The sequence below is a fragment of the Calypte anna genome, chromosome 3, assembly GCF_003957555.1.
Source record: "Calypte anna isolate BGI_N300 chromosome 3, bCalAnn1_v1.p, whole genome shotgun sequence".
NCBI lineage: Eukaryota > Metazoa > Chordata > Aves > Apodiformes > Trochilidae > Calypte > Calypte anna.
The window spans coordinates 27,100,606-27,116,705 of NC_044246.1; the positions used below are offsets into that span (position 1 = coordinate 27,100,606).

A 16,100-nucleotide genomic window follows, 5' to 3' on the forward strand; every position below is an offset into this window, starting at 1 on the left:
TTTTATGTCTGGGAAAGAACAGTCACAGGTACCAGTATGGATTGGGGACTGAGCTGTGAAAGAGCAGTATAGAGGAAAGGGACTTGGGGGTCCTAGTGGACATCAGGATAACCATGAGCCAGCCATGTGCCCTTGTGGCTGAGAAGGCCAATGGCATCCTGGGGTGCATTAGAAGGGAGGTGGTTAGTAGGTTGAGAGGTTCTCCTCCCCCTCTACTCTGCCCTGGTGAGGCCATATCTGGAATATTGTGTCCAGTTCTGGGCCCCTCAGTTTCAAAAGGATCGGGAACTGCTCGAAAGAGTCCAGCACAGAACAACCAAGGTGATTACGAGAGTGGAACATCTCGCTTATGAGGAAAGGCTGAGGGAGCTGGGGCTCTTCAGCTTGGAGAAGAGGAGAATGAGGGGTGACCTCATTAATGTTTACAAATATTTTACAAAAGTAAAGTGCCAGGAGGATGGAGCCAGGCTCTTCTCAGTGATCCAATGGTAGGACAAGGGGTAATGGGTGCAAGCTTGAGCATAAGAGGTTCCATGTAAACATAAGGAAAAGCTTTTTCACTGTGAGGGTGACAGGGCACTGGAACAGGCTGCCTGGTGAGGTTTTGGAGTCTCCTCTGGAGACATTCAAAACTTGCCTGGACACATTCCTCTGTGACCTATACTAGGTGATCCTGGCCTGGCAGGAGGCTTGGACTTGATCTTTCCAGCCCCTAACATTCTGTGATTCTCTGAAATGCTGTGCTCATTTCTTACTTTTAATGAGTTATCTTACCCATAAGTAGCTTTCAGGACTTTTATTGAAAAGATTGTATTTTAATTATTATCCTCAAATAAAAATGTATTCTTCCTGTAAGTTACTGTTAATTTTATTATAGTACTTTATATCTTTATATACCCACAAGCAATGGATATTTCTTGAAAAAAGCCAAGTTACTAAAATTACTTTAAAATTATTTTCATAATTATTTAAATATTTGCCTTACTCTGAAAGAAATGAAAAAATATACTTGAGAGTTTCCTAATCATGTTTTATCAGTAGAGAATGATAACTGGGATACAGAAAAGGAGAACACCTTTGTTCTGAAAAGTAAGTGTTGAACATTTTACAGACTAAATCATCACTTCTCAGGGAGAAGTAGTACATGCCCTTCTTAATCCCTTATCACTCTCTACCTTTGGTCATTATTTTGTCTGACCTGTCAAAGGATTTTACTTTTAAAAGTAGATGCCTGGAGAAAACTATGCTTCAGTAATGAAAACTATCCATCACTTTGATTAAGTTTCCACTTTCCCGTTTGAGCTAAAGAATGAAAAATATTAATGGAATTTTGCAATTCTTAGGGTTTTGAACCAAGAGGGACAGCCATAGGACAGAGATTGGTCACATGGAACAATATGGTGAAAAACACAGGATACAAAGCAACACTGGCAAACTATCCCTTCAAATATGCAGATGAGCAAGCTAAAAGGTATGTAAAATACATTTCATTTATTTTTAGTTGGGTTTTTTTGTTTGTACATAGCAGTTGCTCCAGTACTCTGTGAAGTTAATGTATATGTTGACAGTGATTTCCTACAAATACTGAATCTGTTCTTCTGTAATTCTCAGGGCCATTCACATAGAACTAGGTATTCCCCATCATGAGCTCTTTAGAAGGATGTAGAAGTTTAGTTATCTGTTTGAATTGTGGGTATATTCAGTCTCAGTGTAGTTTTCTTTGAAGTCCGTAATAACACAAAAATCAGTGAATGTTTCAGTTCTTGAATACCAAAGTAACATTAGTAAAAAATATGCGTTTTCTTAATTGTAAGAGCTATTAACATGTGGCACTTGTTTGGATATTCTCTTTGCTAAGGCAAGGTAAAACCATTTATTTATTGTGTTTCAGTCATCAGGATGACAGATGGTCAGATGATCACTATGAAAGAGAGAAGAGGCAAGCAGAGTGGAACTTCCACAAGGATACCTTTTTCTGTGATATTCCAAGTAAGTTAACAAACAATGTAAGAAAGGCTAAAAAATTCTGCCAGTTGAATTGGGTTTCTGAGCTCTTCTCTATATTGTATGTCTTGTTAGGAAAACACCTTTTGCTTCATATACATACAGTAAGCACCTTCTTTCTGTGTGCAAAAGCCTTTGAGGAAACTGGGCTAAAAAGCTATGATCTGTTGGTTCTTTCTAGAAAGTAACTGTATTTACTTAGAAGTCCTTCATTAAGTGGTTCTATTTCCTGTGAAAATTTTTATTAATTACTGATAATGCTGATCATTGTAAGAGCAGTGTTTTGTGTATGTCTACAAAGGTAGAACTTAAGTTTTACTAAGGAAGAAGTTGTGTTTTATCCCTTCCACCAACTTAACTTTAAAAAACCTAAATCAAAACACTTTTTTTATATAGGTTCTCAAAGACATCCACAGGTCATGTTTTGCAGAATTTAGGGATTTCTTTAGGAAAGAAAGAAAAAAAACAACATAAAAACTTAAACACAATAAAAAACCCAACCCAAACAAAACAACCCACCTCATAGAAACAAACTTTAAAAAGAGCCCCACCTAAAGTACCGTCATGATCTGTAACTATTATTATTTTATATTTTGTTATATTTTGTTAGGGAATATTAGCCACTGCTCACATACATCCCACAAACTGCAAAAGTTAACCAACTTTATGGTTTAAGCGAATTACAATGGTTTATTTCAGGGAAAATAACACCACGCTGAAAAGAAATCTTAGGAAGGAGTTAATAGCGGGAGAAAATGCAGGGAAAGCACATTCATAAATAAATTAATCACTCCAGAAAACAGCTTTTAAGAAAAGAAAAGGAGAAAGAAAGGGACAGATGATTGTTCTTTTCACCCTCTGGAGAATCTCTGCCTTGCCACAGTGTCTCTGGCTGCTGATGGTTGTGGTGCTGCTGCTGCTCATCCCCTCTGTCCTCTGCTCCTTCCCCAGGGTCCCTGTTGCTGCTGGCTGATCTTGGTCACCACTTCTCACTGCTTTTCTCTGCCGAATTTCCTCCTTTTTCCTCTGAATTTTTATAGTTAAAAATGTCTTTTTCTCATCAATTATTGCCAGAGGTTGCAAATTGGTAACTGCAAGCCTTCCCTTTCTAATCAGGTTTTCCCAGAATTCTTTAGTTCTTGTATTTGATACCAGTTTGAATTACCTGTCTGGCAGCAATATCAGGAGCCATTCTCTTTGTCATTTTATCTTTTTAGTCCTGTCAAAGGAGGGGCATTTGTTGATGAGATTAGCCTTGACACGTTTTAAAAATTATAAACAGAGAAAGGCAGTGCTGGCATTTTGCTGATTCAGGAGACAGTTCTCAGTGTACTGCTGTGTCCACATGACATTTCACCCCACGGCTCTTGAGTCAGCATATATATATTCCATTTTGTGTGGTTATTGTGTATTTTGTGCCGTGTGAGTCTTGTTGGGATTTGTGCTCTTTGGCAGGTCAGACCATCTCTCAGTTTTCCCACTCAGGGAGCAACCAGAGCCATTCCCTGCCTGGCAGCTTTTAGTGGCCCAAAGGGTCACAGCATTCCATTGAGCCACGCAGCTTCCCCAGTATATGTCCAGGTCCCTTCCTGGCTCAAAAGTCAATAAATTTAATGTTTGGGGGGGGAAGCAGTCCATTTTACCACACATTTACCACAAGTATTTTCTGAAGCTAAGCTAAACTAGAGGACAAAAAAGACAAAGAAGTCTTTATTGACTTTATACATGGCATACTGCAGAACTATGTTAAGTCTTGTTCTGGCAGAGAATATGCATTAGCAGATGCATCTTGTGTTTATTCATAGCATGACCTGAGCTCTTTTGCAGCCGCTTCAATGTGAGAGGACTGATAACAGAGCACAAAAAGATGATTGTGAAATTATTTGTATATATTAATTGATCTGAAAGAGCAATAACCACTGAAAATCGGATGAAAAGAGATTTATTGTTATTTTTTCCCAATTATGTTATGGTCTTCCATTTCAGTGAGAGGATTTGAGCAAGGTCATCATTTCTGCTCCTGTGAGTATAACCAAAGTAGACTGAGCAGATCTCATGTAAGGAAATGGAAATGAACTGAAAACCTACTGAGCATTAACTGCAACTTGAAGCAGAATTAACTTCTCTTATCCTGCCTGCTGGTTCTGCAAAGTTTCACTCTTAATCTTTCCACTACTGTTTCTGTGCAGTCTCAGTTTTGGCAGTCATGAAAGAATTATGCTTCTGTGGGCACGTTTGCCAGTCTGTTAATGTAAAGAAAACAGCTGATTTCCTCTTGACCTGTATTTCTCATTTTTGGTATCTTTCTTTGCTTCAGGATTTCAGTTTCCTCAATCTTAATAAGATCAGAGGTCAGAGATTCTAAAGCAGTACCCCTGAGTCTTTTTTTACTATGGTCTTATAAAAGACAAAAATTCTGCACATTTAGAGCAGTGGGAAAAATTCAGCATTTTTGATTTTGGAATATTATGATTAATGTGATAACATTTCTTAACCCAAAATACCATATTCTGTTACGCAATACCCTATATTTGTGTTTGTATATGTATTTCCCCTGTTAGCTATGCAAGGAGATCTTACTGTCACTAAGTAATTATTTTCTTTCCTAAAAGATATCTTCTAATAAATGTGATTTAATTTGAAATTTAAGCTGTATGTGTCTGAACCGTAGAATTCCTAAAAACAGCCTCCAGGATATCGTGACAGTTTCCACTGCAGTCATTTGCTTCTAAAGCAAAAACATTCTTGTAGATACAGCTTTATAATTATTATTTATATTCCCAGTCAGCCCTTGATTACTATTATCAGTGCAAAAAATTTCATAGTTTGCTAATTTGATCTTTTGATTTTCGTTTGTCATATTTCAGAAGATATTTTGCTTGAATAGAAATCTATAGAACTTCTAAATTGTACATAATATTGAAGATGTAATGTTTACTCTAAGCACTTTAAGGAAGCTGAAACTTTCATGTGGAGAGTCTTAGAGATAAATAGCTGCTCTTGGAAAAGAGGTGGATTCCTAGGAGCTGAAAATTATTTCATCAGTGGCATTTGAATGGTGGGATTTTGCCTCAATCTTCGATACTAGAAACACCTGAATAATGTATACACCCCCCCTCCTGTAATTTCAGGTGATCGCTATTCACGGGTGGTGTTTACATCAACAGAAGGAGAGAATTTGTGGAATTTGAATGCAATTAAGTCAATGTGCAATGTAGATAACTTGAGGGTAAGTAAAGATGGCATTTAATTTGTTTAACCTGCATATATGAAGCATGTATTTGTAGTTTTGTTTTGATACCATTGCCACCCAGTAGCATATTGGAGGACTTCACGTTGTTCACACCTTTTTTGGATCATCAGTAAGCATCCAGATAAAGTTATAAATCAACTTTCAACTTGTACGTTTAGATTATATCAAGGAATTTATTTGACTTTGCTACTAATTCCACCCAGAATGGGGTGGAGGAGCATTGCTTTAAAAGTTTCTTTGCAGAAAGGACTATCTTAACTTCTGCTTAATGTTTCCTCTTGTAATATTAGGCCATGGATCTTTGTCATTGTTTCCCAGAAAATAATTCCACTTTTCTTGCTTTTTCACCTTCACGTAAAACTGCTGAAACTTCAGTGCACGTGCAGATTTCTCTGAGTGCTAGTGGGAGCTCAGTTTTATAGTGTTTTGGGATTGTGTTTTTTGGTATTTTTAGCATAAAAAGAGAATAGGTTGGCAGGTGGATGTCAAAGGAGCATTGATACAGTAGGTAGAAATATGGCCAAATTGATTAGATGTGGATAGACACTTTCAGAGTAATACTAGTTTTCTCTTTAAAAATAAAAAAAAGAAAGAATACATGTTGGCCATCTCTGTCTGGCCCCTTTGTAATTTTTCTTGCCTTTCCTTGTACTCAGTGCCTTGCATAGTCAAAATAATCACTGTAATGGCCAGTTTCAGAGGCTCCCATAGCTTCTTTTATATTTGTTAGAAGATTATTTAGCATTCTGATTGAAATTGATGTCTAGTTTCAATTGACAGAAGTTTACTGACAAAGTCTAAAATAAAATCAGCATTCAGTAGGTGAATTTGTAAAATACAAACTTATCCCTTGCTGGAGTGGATCCCTTTGAACTGCTGAGTAACAATAATATTTTGTGTAGTATTGACTTGGTGTGGAAAGACATTTGGCAGTCTCCTGACATGCATTTTCATAGAATCAGATTGGAAAGGACCTGTAAGATCAGCCAGTCCAACCTTTAACCTAACTCTGCTGATAAAGCTCTACCAGTCCCCTGATAAACCACATCCCTATGCACAGTATCTATACCATTTTCAAACACCTCCAGGGATGGGGATTCAGCCACTTTCCTGGACAGTCCATCTCAGTGCTTAATAATCCTTTCTGTAAAGAAGTTTTCCTAATATCCAACCTAAACTTCCCCTGGTGGAACTTGAAGCCATTTCCCCTTGTTCTATGGCTAGTAACTAGTGAGAAGAGACTGACACCACCCTCACTACAAACTCCTTTCAGGTAGTTAAAGGGAGCAATAAGGTCTCCCCTCAATCTCCTTCTTTTTCAGACTAAACAACCCCAGTTCTCTCAGCTGCTACTCACAGGACTTGTGCTCCAGATCCTTCACCAGCTTCATTGTCTTCTCTGGGCACGCTCCAGCAGCTCCATGTCCTTCTTGTACCAAGGGGCCTGGAACTCAGGGTGCACTTGAGGTGCAGCCTCACCAGTGCTGAGCACAGGGTGATGATCACTTCCATACCACTGCTGGCCACACTCTTTAGCTGATACAGACCAGGATGCTTTTGGTCTTCTTGGCCACCTGGGTATACTACTGGCTCATATTCAGTTGGCTGTAGATCAAGACCCCCAGGTTTTTTCTGATGGGCAGCTTTCCAGCCACTCTTCCACAAGCCTGTAGCATTTCATGGAGTTGTTGTGGCCCAAATGCAGGATCCAACACTGGTTCTTCTTGAAGCTTTTACAGGTGGCCTTGGCCCACTGATCCAGTCTGTCCAGGTCCCTATGTGGAGCCTTTCTACCCTCAGGTAACTTACTTCACCACTACTCTTTGGGCCAAGCCATCTAGCCAGTGTTTGACCCAGCAGAGCATATGTCAGTCCAAGCCTTAAGCAGACCATTTTTTCACAAGGATGTGATTTTGTCCTGGTTGGTTTCTGTTTATGTAAGTGGGTTTTGTCTTTAGATGCTCATGAGATGATCCTTATATGCCCCTCAGAGATTATTGCACAGGCAGTTTGGCTCCTGTGATTGCCCTCTGTCTCTCTCTGACAGAATGAGCAGGTGAGCACTAACCCCACTCAATTATGAATGAACTGAGCTAGGGACTAATCATATCCCATTTCAATCAGGAGATAATCAGGAGTTCAATCAGTGGAGAGTAACCTTTTACAAGGGTAAAAATTAAGAGTCGAGGAGGAAATAGTAATCTGTGCATTTAATCGTAGGAGTTTAGTCACACAGACAGCTGATGTAGGTAAACCCCAGGTAATATAGATCATTGCGAAGGGTTGCAGTCTGAATAGAAACAGAAAAATATTTCTTCATAAAATAATCTGTTATTTCAAGTACTGCTTTATTTTCTGTGGGAAGGATGAAACTAATTGACTTCAAATAATAAACACCACACATTTTGAATCCATAAAAATAGCTCTTGCTATGAAATAAGAACACTTCAGAAAGTTAAATGGTGGCTTCTTCAGCTACACCCACAGCTGAATAGGTATGTATAAAGAATAATGTTGCAGATAATGTTTCCATGGATCTTTTTTGTAATTTAGTTATTGACTTAAGAATATAACAATCAAGCTCCTCACCTGAGCAGAACAAGAGTGCATCATGAGAGCATTGGTTTTTAGCTAGTTAGTAGGCAAACAAATCGATAGGCAGCTTTGCAGTTTTTGCTGGTCTGTGTGTATCTGTTGTGAATTAAAATTAGACACACAGTGGTGAGAAGGGGTTGAAGCATTTGTTTTAAATTTTTTTACTAATAATAATGTGTCTAAATGATTCAAACACTTTCTAACAATTTATAAGCACTTCTAACACTTTGTAGAAGTCATGAATGCCTCACATCTGAATGGTAAGTTCTGCTAGCATCAAGTCTCCAGAGAGGATGATGACTTGCACTGCAGCTATCAGAAGAACTGATGACTTTAGAGACCTTCTGGTCTTACAGGCTCTCATCTGGCTGTAATTCTTTTTGTTGTTGAATTAGCCCTTACTTAGGGCCACAATTCTGTTGAAAAAAGCAGCAAAGCTTTCTGTATGCACTCTTTTCTAGAAATTCAGACCTTAGAATTTATGTGTTTTTATGATGATAAGCAGGATTTCAGCACCAACTAGTATTTGCTTTAGTATGAGCTAACATTATATCCCCTATGTGTTAATTGTATTCCCATCTGCTTGTAACTACCTTAACTGTATGTTTTACTGACATGTAGGGGCTCCATCCTGCAGCTGCTTGGCGTATGGTAGTCTTATAATCTTCATGGAAACAATATACAACTTAGCTGTAGAAGGTTGTCTGATTTTTTTACTACGTGGGTAGGAAGAACCCTCTCTTTCACCCGTTAATCGTGGAATGTTTTCCCTATAAACCATAAAACAGTTGTTTTATAAACTTCAAAGACTGTAAATTATCTCCTCAGACTGCTTTTCCAAAACTGTGTATTTATGATTCTCTGACACTGTGCAGATCCATTTGGGCAAATTTGCCCTCAGATGCAGCCTGTGTGCAGGTTGTACAGCTTAGGTGCCTTTCTTGTTCCAAAATAAATGAAAACTTTGCCAGTGGCTGACCAAACCTGGCAATAACAAAATAGCCTTTTTAGTTTCTTTGGATCACTAACAAAGCCCAGTGTGACAATATATTAATTTTTTACATACTATTTTAATGAGCTAGCCACAGCTAGATTTTGTATTTCAATTTCTAATTTCCAGCAGCCAGCTCATGTTACTTTATGTTTGGCAACAGTTACTTTACCAAAGAATATTTATGTCCTACTGCAAGTGTTGAAGAACAACATATAAACCTTAGTGTCCCCTCTTGAACTTAAATACATAGAGAAGAAAATACAATCCTTTCCTCCCTATTTGCCTATTATATCCTCATTGGATTAGCTTGGACACAAGCCATAAAAAAATACAGATTTGCTATTCCAGTGCTTCCTTTTATTTAGTAGGTTGTTCTTTTTTTCCTGAACTTGCATGTGTAAGTGTTTTTATCTGGAAACAATCAAATGTGAATTATCCTGTTTTTTTGGAATGCCAGTTTGTTATTGTTCAGAAACTGGTTGACAAAATTAGGTCCATATTAAAGCTTTTATGACTACCATGAGAATTCCCAAGTGCAGGATTTTTTTTATACATTATAAAGAATTGCTTATAATAAAGCTGGCCAATTTTCATAAAGCAAAGCAAAACAAACAAAAAAAAAATTAAAGTGTTATATTTCATATCATTTAAATTTAAAACATAGATGGATGCAGGGCCCAATCCTGTCAACTTTTAAGTGCATGACTTTATTAATGTAACTGCATTAATATGTGTTCATTCATGTAACTTGACTAAGGATGAAATTTTACATATATATATAGGTATTTGAAGGATTAATTCTATTTTGTCCATATTATAGGCCAGAAGTTCTGGTTTTAGGATTTATATTCCCTGCGATCTATTAAGACTGGGTTTTCTCGACTTGAGAAAATTTCCCTGATAGAACCTTGTTACTTAAGAATTCCTGTCTTATTTTAGAGATGCTTTCAGTTTTGTGTGTAATGCTTATGGCAGTTTAGCTAAGTCTTGCTCTTACTGTCTTCAGCTAGGTCTGCAGTATTACTGAAGTGAAGAATGTGTATCCGCATAAAGGATTAACACTCCTGAGCCAAGGAGATTCTGTAACCAAAATGTTTAAATTGCTATTGCTTTTGTAATGCTCTGGGAGGAGTTCCTTGGCTTTGGGCAGTCACTGGAGCTCACAGCAACCATTCTCACCCATGTCCCAGCTCTGTGCCCTCTCTGCCCTTGACACTGGTGCCAGCTTGTCCCTTCTCTGCCTTTGCTGCTGCTGCATCTTCCTTTACTTCCTTCCAACTCTTGGGACTCAGTCCCACGGTGGGTACAGCATTCAAAGGCATGACCACAGGATGGCTTATTTTGGGATGCTCCATACCACAGCAGAATTTTCTTGTGCTTGTGCCTCGGAAATCCTGGATGCCTTAGGGATGGGGAGTGCCTGGGTGGGAGGCTGATCTGGTTGGAGGAAATGTCTGCCAACTGTATGGGAGCTAAAAATGACTCATAAAGTGAGGGCTGTAGAAGATGATGGGAGATGTCTTAAAGCTGTTACATCTTCTTTCTGGATGGAAAGTTCCTGCCTCTCCTTGGAACTTCAGTATATGATTCCGAACAGAATCCCAAACTTCATCAATTTATGGCTGATTGTTTATTTTCAGGACCATAGTGTGAGATAATAGAAGAGAAAAATGCCTGGAAAAAATTGCCAAGGCATATTCAAACATTAGAATTACAATATTCTTGATGCTTCTGACACTTCTATGCCACCGTGACAAGTCACTATATTGAGTTACTGCTGGTTTAATGTGCTGCATGTAGAGAGGATGCTAATAAAAAACAGTGAGTGTGGAAATAAGAATTTAAAATGTTAACACAAAAGGATCGGAAGCTAAATTTTCATCACTTTGGGGTTTTTTTTGTCTGTGAATTTTTCTAATCATTCAGACTATTACTTTAAACTGGATTTTTTTGCCCTTCCTGTCTTTATACAGATCAGATCCCATTCCCAGTTTGGTGATCTCTGCCAGAGAGCCACTGCTGCTTCGTGCTGTCCCAGCTGGACACTGGGCAACTATATTGCTATTCTGAACAACAGATCATCGTGTCAAAAAATTGTAGAACGGGATGTCTCTCACACCCTAAAGCTGCTTCGCACTTGTGCCAAATACTACTACAATGGAACCCTGGGGCCAGACTGCTGGGATATGAATGCCAAAAGGAAGGACCAACTCAAGTGTACAAATGTGCCTCGCAAATGTACCAAGTACAACGCTGTTTACCAGATCCTTCACTATATAGTGGACAAGGATTTCCTAAGCCCAAAGACAGCTGACTACATCTTACCAGCTTTAAAATACAGCATGCTCTTCTCTCCTACTGAGAAAGGGGAAAGCATGATGAGTATTTACCTGGATAACTTTGAGAACTGGAACGCTTCTGATGGCGTAACGACTGTAACAGGGATTGAGTTTGGAATAAAACATAGATTGTTTCAGGATTACCTGTTGATGGATACTGTGTATCCTGCCATAGCCATGGTAATTGTTTTATTAGTTATGTGCATATATACGAAGTCCATGTTTATCACGCTGATGACTATGTTTGCAATAATTAGTTCCTTGATCATTTCTTATTTTCTCTATCGGGTAGTATTTAATTTTGAGTTCTTTCCATTCATGAATCTCACTGCATTGATTATTCTTGTTGGGATTGGAGCAGATGATGCTTTTGTCCTGTGTGACGTTTGGAACTACACAAAATTTGATAAGCCTCATGCTGGTACGTCTGAGACAGTGAGCATCACGTTGCAGCACGCTGCTCTTTCCATGTTTGTCACAAGTTTTACCACCGCTGCTGCCTTCTATGCTAATTATGTCAGCAATATCACAGCAATCAGGTGTTTTGGTGTTTATGCTGGCACTGCCATTTTGGTGAATTATGTTTTGATGGTTACATGGCTACCTGCTGTAGTTGTGCTGCATGAACGATATCTTCTGAATATTTTCAGTTGCTTTAAGAAACCTCAGCAGAGGGCATACAACAACAAAAACTGCTGGACGGTGTTGTGCCAAATCTTCCACAAGATCATTTTTGCAGTCTCAGAAGCATCCAGGATATTTTTTGAAAAGGTTTTGCCATGCATTGTTATAAAATTTCGATATATTTGGCTTTTCTGGTTCTTTGCCTTAACAATTGGTGGAGCATATATTGTGTGTGTAAATCCAAAGATGAAACTGCCATCACTGGAGCTCTCTGAGTTTCAAGTATTTAGGTCTTCTCACCCATTTGAACGATATGATGCAGAATACAAAAAGCTTTTTATGTTTGAACGTGTCCACCATGGAGAAGAGCTCCACATGCCAATTACAGTAATCTGGGGTGTCACACCTGAGGATAATGGTGACCCTTTAAATCCTAAAAGTAAAGGAAAGCTGCAACTAGATAGCAGTTTTAATATTGCTAGCCCAGCTTCGCAGGTTTGGATTTTACATTTCTGTCAGAAGTTAAGAAATCAAACATTCTATCATCAAACTGAAGAACAAGACTTCACAAGCTGCTTTATTGAAACTTTTAAGCAGTGGATGGAAAATCAAGACTGTGATGAGCCATCTCTTTACCCCTGCTGCAGCCACTGGAGCTTTCCGTACAAACAAGAAGTTTTTGAATTATGTATCAAGAGAGCTATAATGGAGCTAGAGAGAAGCACGGGGTATCATTTAGATAGTAAAACCCCAGGGCCTCGCTTTGACCTAAATGACACCATCAGGGCAGTGGTGTTGGAGTTCCAAAGCACCTACCTCTTCACCCTAGCTTATGAGAAAATGCATCAGTTCTACAAAGAGGTGGATTCATGGATCTCAAGTGAGCTTAGTTCTGCTCCTGAAGGACTTAGCAATGGTTGGTTTGTGAGTAACCTTGAGTTTTATGATCTTCAGGACAGTCTTTCTGATGGTACTTTGATTGCCATGGGTCTTTCAGTTGCTGTTGCATTTAGTGTAATGCTTCTAACAACTTGGAATATAATTATAAGCCTTTATGCAATAGTTTCAATAGCTGGAACTATTTTTGTCACTGTAGGTTCTCTGGTTCTTCTTGGATGGGAGCTAAATGTGTTAGAATCTGTCACTATTTCAGTTGCTGTTGGCTTATCTGTAGACTTTGCCGTTCATTATGGAGTGGCTTATCGCTTAGCCCCTGACCCTGACCGAGAGGGAAAAGTGATTTTTTCTTTAAGCCGTATGGGTTCTGCTATTGCAATGGCTGCATTGACTACATTTGTAGCTGGAGCTATGATGATGCCCTCTACAGTGCTGGCATACACACAGCTTGGCACTTTTATGATGCTTATCATGTGCATCAGTTGGGCTTTTGCAACATTCTTCTTCCAGTGCATGTGCCGATGCCTCGGACCCCAGGGCACCTGTGGCCAGATCCCACTGCCTAAAAAACTGTGGTGTAATGATTTCTCTCAGACCTTTGCAGGAGCCCAGGGAGGCAGAGGTCAAAATAAATCACATCCCATGAGTAAGTGTCAGCTGGACTGCAGAAGTCAAAAACCAGAAATGGAGCATGAGCACTACGAGCTTGAGCCTCTGGCATCACAAATGAGACTCTGTAACCCCGCAGAGAAAGTGACTTATGAAGAAACTTGTATCTGCTCAGAGCTCTTCAGCAGCAGACCCCAAAATACATGTATGCATTCGGCCTATAATAGTGAAGTGGGTAAAAGCATAAAGAATGTTGCTAGTTCAACTATGCTGCAGACTTGTGTTGACCAACACACCTTATGCTCAGTTTTCTCTCAGAACAGGCAGTGCAGCTGTCCGGATGCATATAAACAAGTGGCAGTGAAGTGGAGTCCACACTCATGTCAACAGTTAAGCGATACTTTCTCTTACCAGTGTTCTCCTTCACTGGGAACTGTACAGATCCAGAACTCTGTAGCCCCTATAAATGCTTTACAGCAAGCTGCAGAAGGTTATGTGCACCCAGTCCAGCACGTCCTCCACTGCAGTTGCCTTCAGAGAAGGCTTAAAAGAACGATGACGCAGAACTCTCTGCCTAAAAATTTTTTCCTCCAGTCTGTGCAGCAGTTTCAGGCACATCAAAGAATAAATAGGACAGATTCACATGCTCATCAAAACTCAGAGGAAAGCATAAGGACTGTTCCAAAGGTGATGAGCTCCTCACAGTTCCTGTGCCGAAACACAGGTCCTCTAATAGGGCATTGTTCTGAATGTGAGAGCAGTGTATCAAATAACCAAAAGGGATTCTGTCAGCAGATGGACAAGTGTGATGAAAAGGGTGGCACAGAAGCAAACGAGGTTGAAAGCAAGAAAACCTCTGTGTCAAAGCAGAAAAAGAAAGCTGAGAGCAAGCTAGATAAATGTTCTCTGCAGAATGACCGGGTGTTGAAGGCTGAACAAAATGACAAAAAACATCAAGTGAATAGATCGGTGAGAGAGGCTCTCTATGAGGGTTGCAGTGAAAATTCACACTCTTGTAGCAAGGCTATCACAGTTAAGTGCAATTCTGTTGACTGTCAAATGCCAAACATCGAAGCCAATGTGCCTCCTATGTTAATAAGTCCAGAACTTTCCAATGAAAGCTTGTTAATAAAAACACTATAATAAATCTTTAATTTGGCAATCCTGTGTCTTTCTTTTAAAAGTAAGTTTAAAACACTAAAAAGCAAAGTCCTGCATAAATATGAATTATAATTTGTATTTTGGAATGAAAAATGTATTTTATAGACCAGTAACATTTATACATTTCATAAAGCCATTATGTGTAGTAAAACCTGATGTTGTCCAGAATGTTTTTTTGCTGTAACTCCTAAGATGGATTATGTTTAATTTAGGTTTTGTCCCAGGGCAATTAGAGATTGAATTCTCCATATAAATCAGCTCAAGAAATAAAGTGCTACAAAGAAACTCTCTTTTCTGAAGCCAGGGCTTATGAGTTTGGTAATGTTTGGGGCGGACTGAGTTTGCCACATTTTCTGAGTACATCATTTACCTTTATAATTTCCCTCCTCTCTCGGCAGGCTTGTGCACATCTTGAAGCAGTGGCAGGACTGTAACTGTGTTCATTCAGGATTGTCTGAAAGACCAGCTCTGCAGAGTAGTGTCTTTTGGGAATGTTTTTTAACTATTTATCCTAACAAAATCTAAAGAAAAGCTCTTGGAAGTCAAGAGCACTTGTTGCTTACCTGTCTATACAGTGAAGTAAAACATTTTAAACTGCCCTTTCTGACAGTTACTGTTTAGACTTCACCACTAAATACCAGGGAATACAGGTGGAAACAATATTAAGTGTGAATATTATTTAATTCTCAGTGATTATGGGAAAACTGTAAGTCCTGTGTATGACAGATATAGATAGATATAGATATAGATATAGATATAGATATAGATATAGATATAGATATAGATATAGATATAGATATAGATATAGATATAGATAATTGGGAGTTATAAAGTTGGGCATGAAGTGCCTTACAATACTGAACTTTTTCCCATGAAGTATGGAAATTAAATCTACAGTGGAGAAAGGCGTAGTTAATGCACATATTCTAGAGTTACTGTCAATAGTGTCAGATTAAGTCAATTCAGAAGGCTCAGATACATAAATTAAAATACTATGCTCTGTGTTTTCTTAAGCAGTGGTGTTCCAAGATGTAGTTACAGATACTGAACTAAACTGTAACTAAAACATTGGCTTTCAGACCTTGTTTTTGAGTAACTAACAGTTATGGTTTGGTTGTAGGATTGCCTGCTGGTTTCATCGTTCAGGGAGGGTGGATTTGAGAGCTGGGAATGTGCAATATCTCATAAATGATTGACACCTTGATGACAAATCTCTCTTCCTATAATCTTTTTGTTATGCTGATTATGTTGATTTGCTATACATGGAGAACAGAAGATAGATTTCATGGCCTAATGAAGTATCATGTACTTTGTGTGTTATGAATCACTGGAGGAAAAATCTGGCTTTTTCTGTTCTAATGTTCGTGTAGATTAGTATCATATGACAAACTGCTTCATGTGGTCTGGGAGCAGTGATGTTAGTGCTTATATATCCCAGTGTCTGGAATAGAATTAAGAGTTTGTAATCTACAGAAAAACCTGAAATGTTTTACATGGTTTCAGAAGAGAAGCAATTTTTTTTAGATATAAAACCCACTTTGCTTTCTTTTCAAACTCAGAACTGCATTTAGATTGAGATTTGTTCTAAATTATTGTAATGAGAGCATTAATTATAAAGAGCTGA

General features: G+C 38.6%; 1 protein-coding gene across 1 annotated transcript in view; it reads left to right on the forward strand.

Annotated features, from left to right (window-relative positions):
• The window catches only part of DISP1 (dispatched RND transporter family member 1), a 94,575-nt gene extending 80,051 nt beyond the window's left edge, over positions 1 to 14,524 (forward strand). The window contains 4 exon segments of the mRNA XM_030448539.1: positions 1,344 to 1,471; positions 1,892 to 1,989; positions 5,136 to 5,233; positions 10,820 to 14,524. Of these exon segments, the coding sequence (XP_030304399.1) occupies positions 1,344 to 1,471; positions 1,892 to 1,989; positions 5,136 to 5,233; positions 10,820 to 14,458 (3,963 nt within the window). The 3' untranslated portion in view covers positions 14,459 to 14,524.
• The last annotated feature ends 1,576 nt before the right edge of the window (positions 14,525 to 16,100 follow it).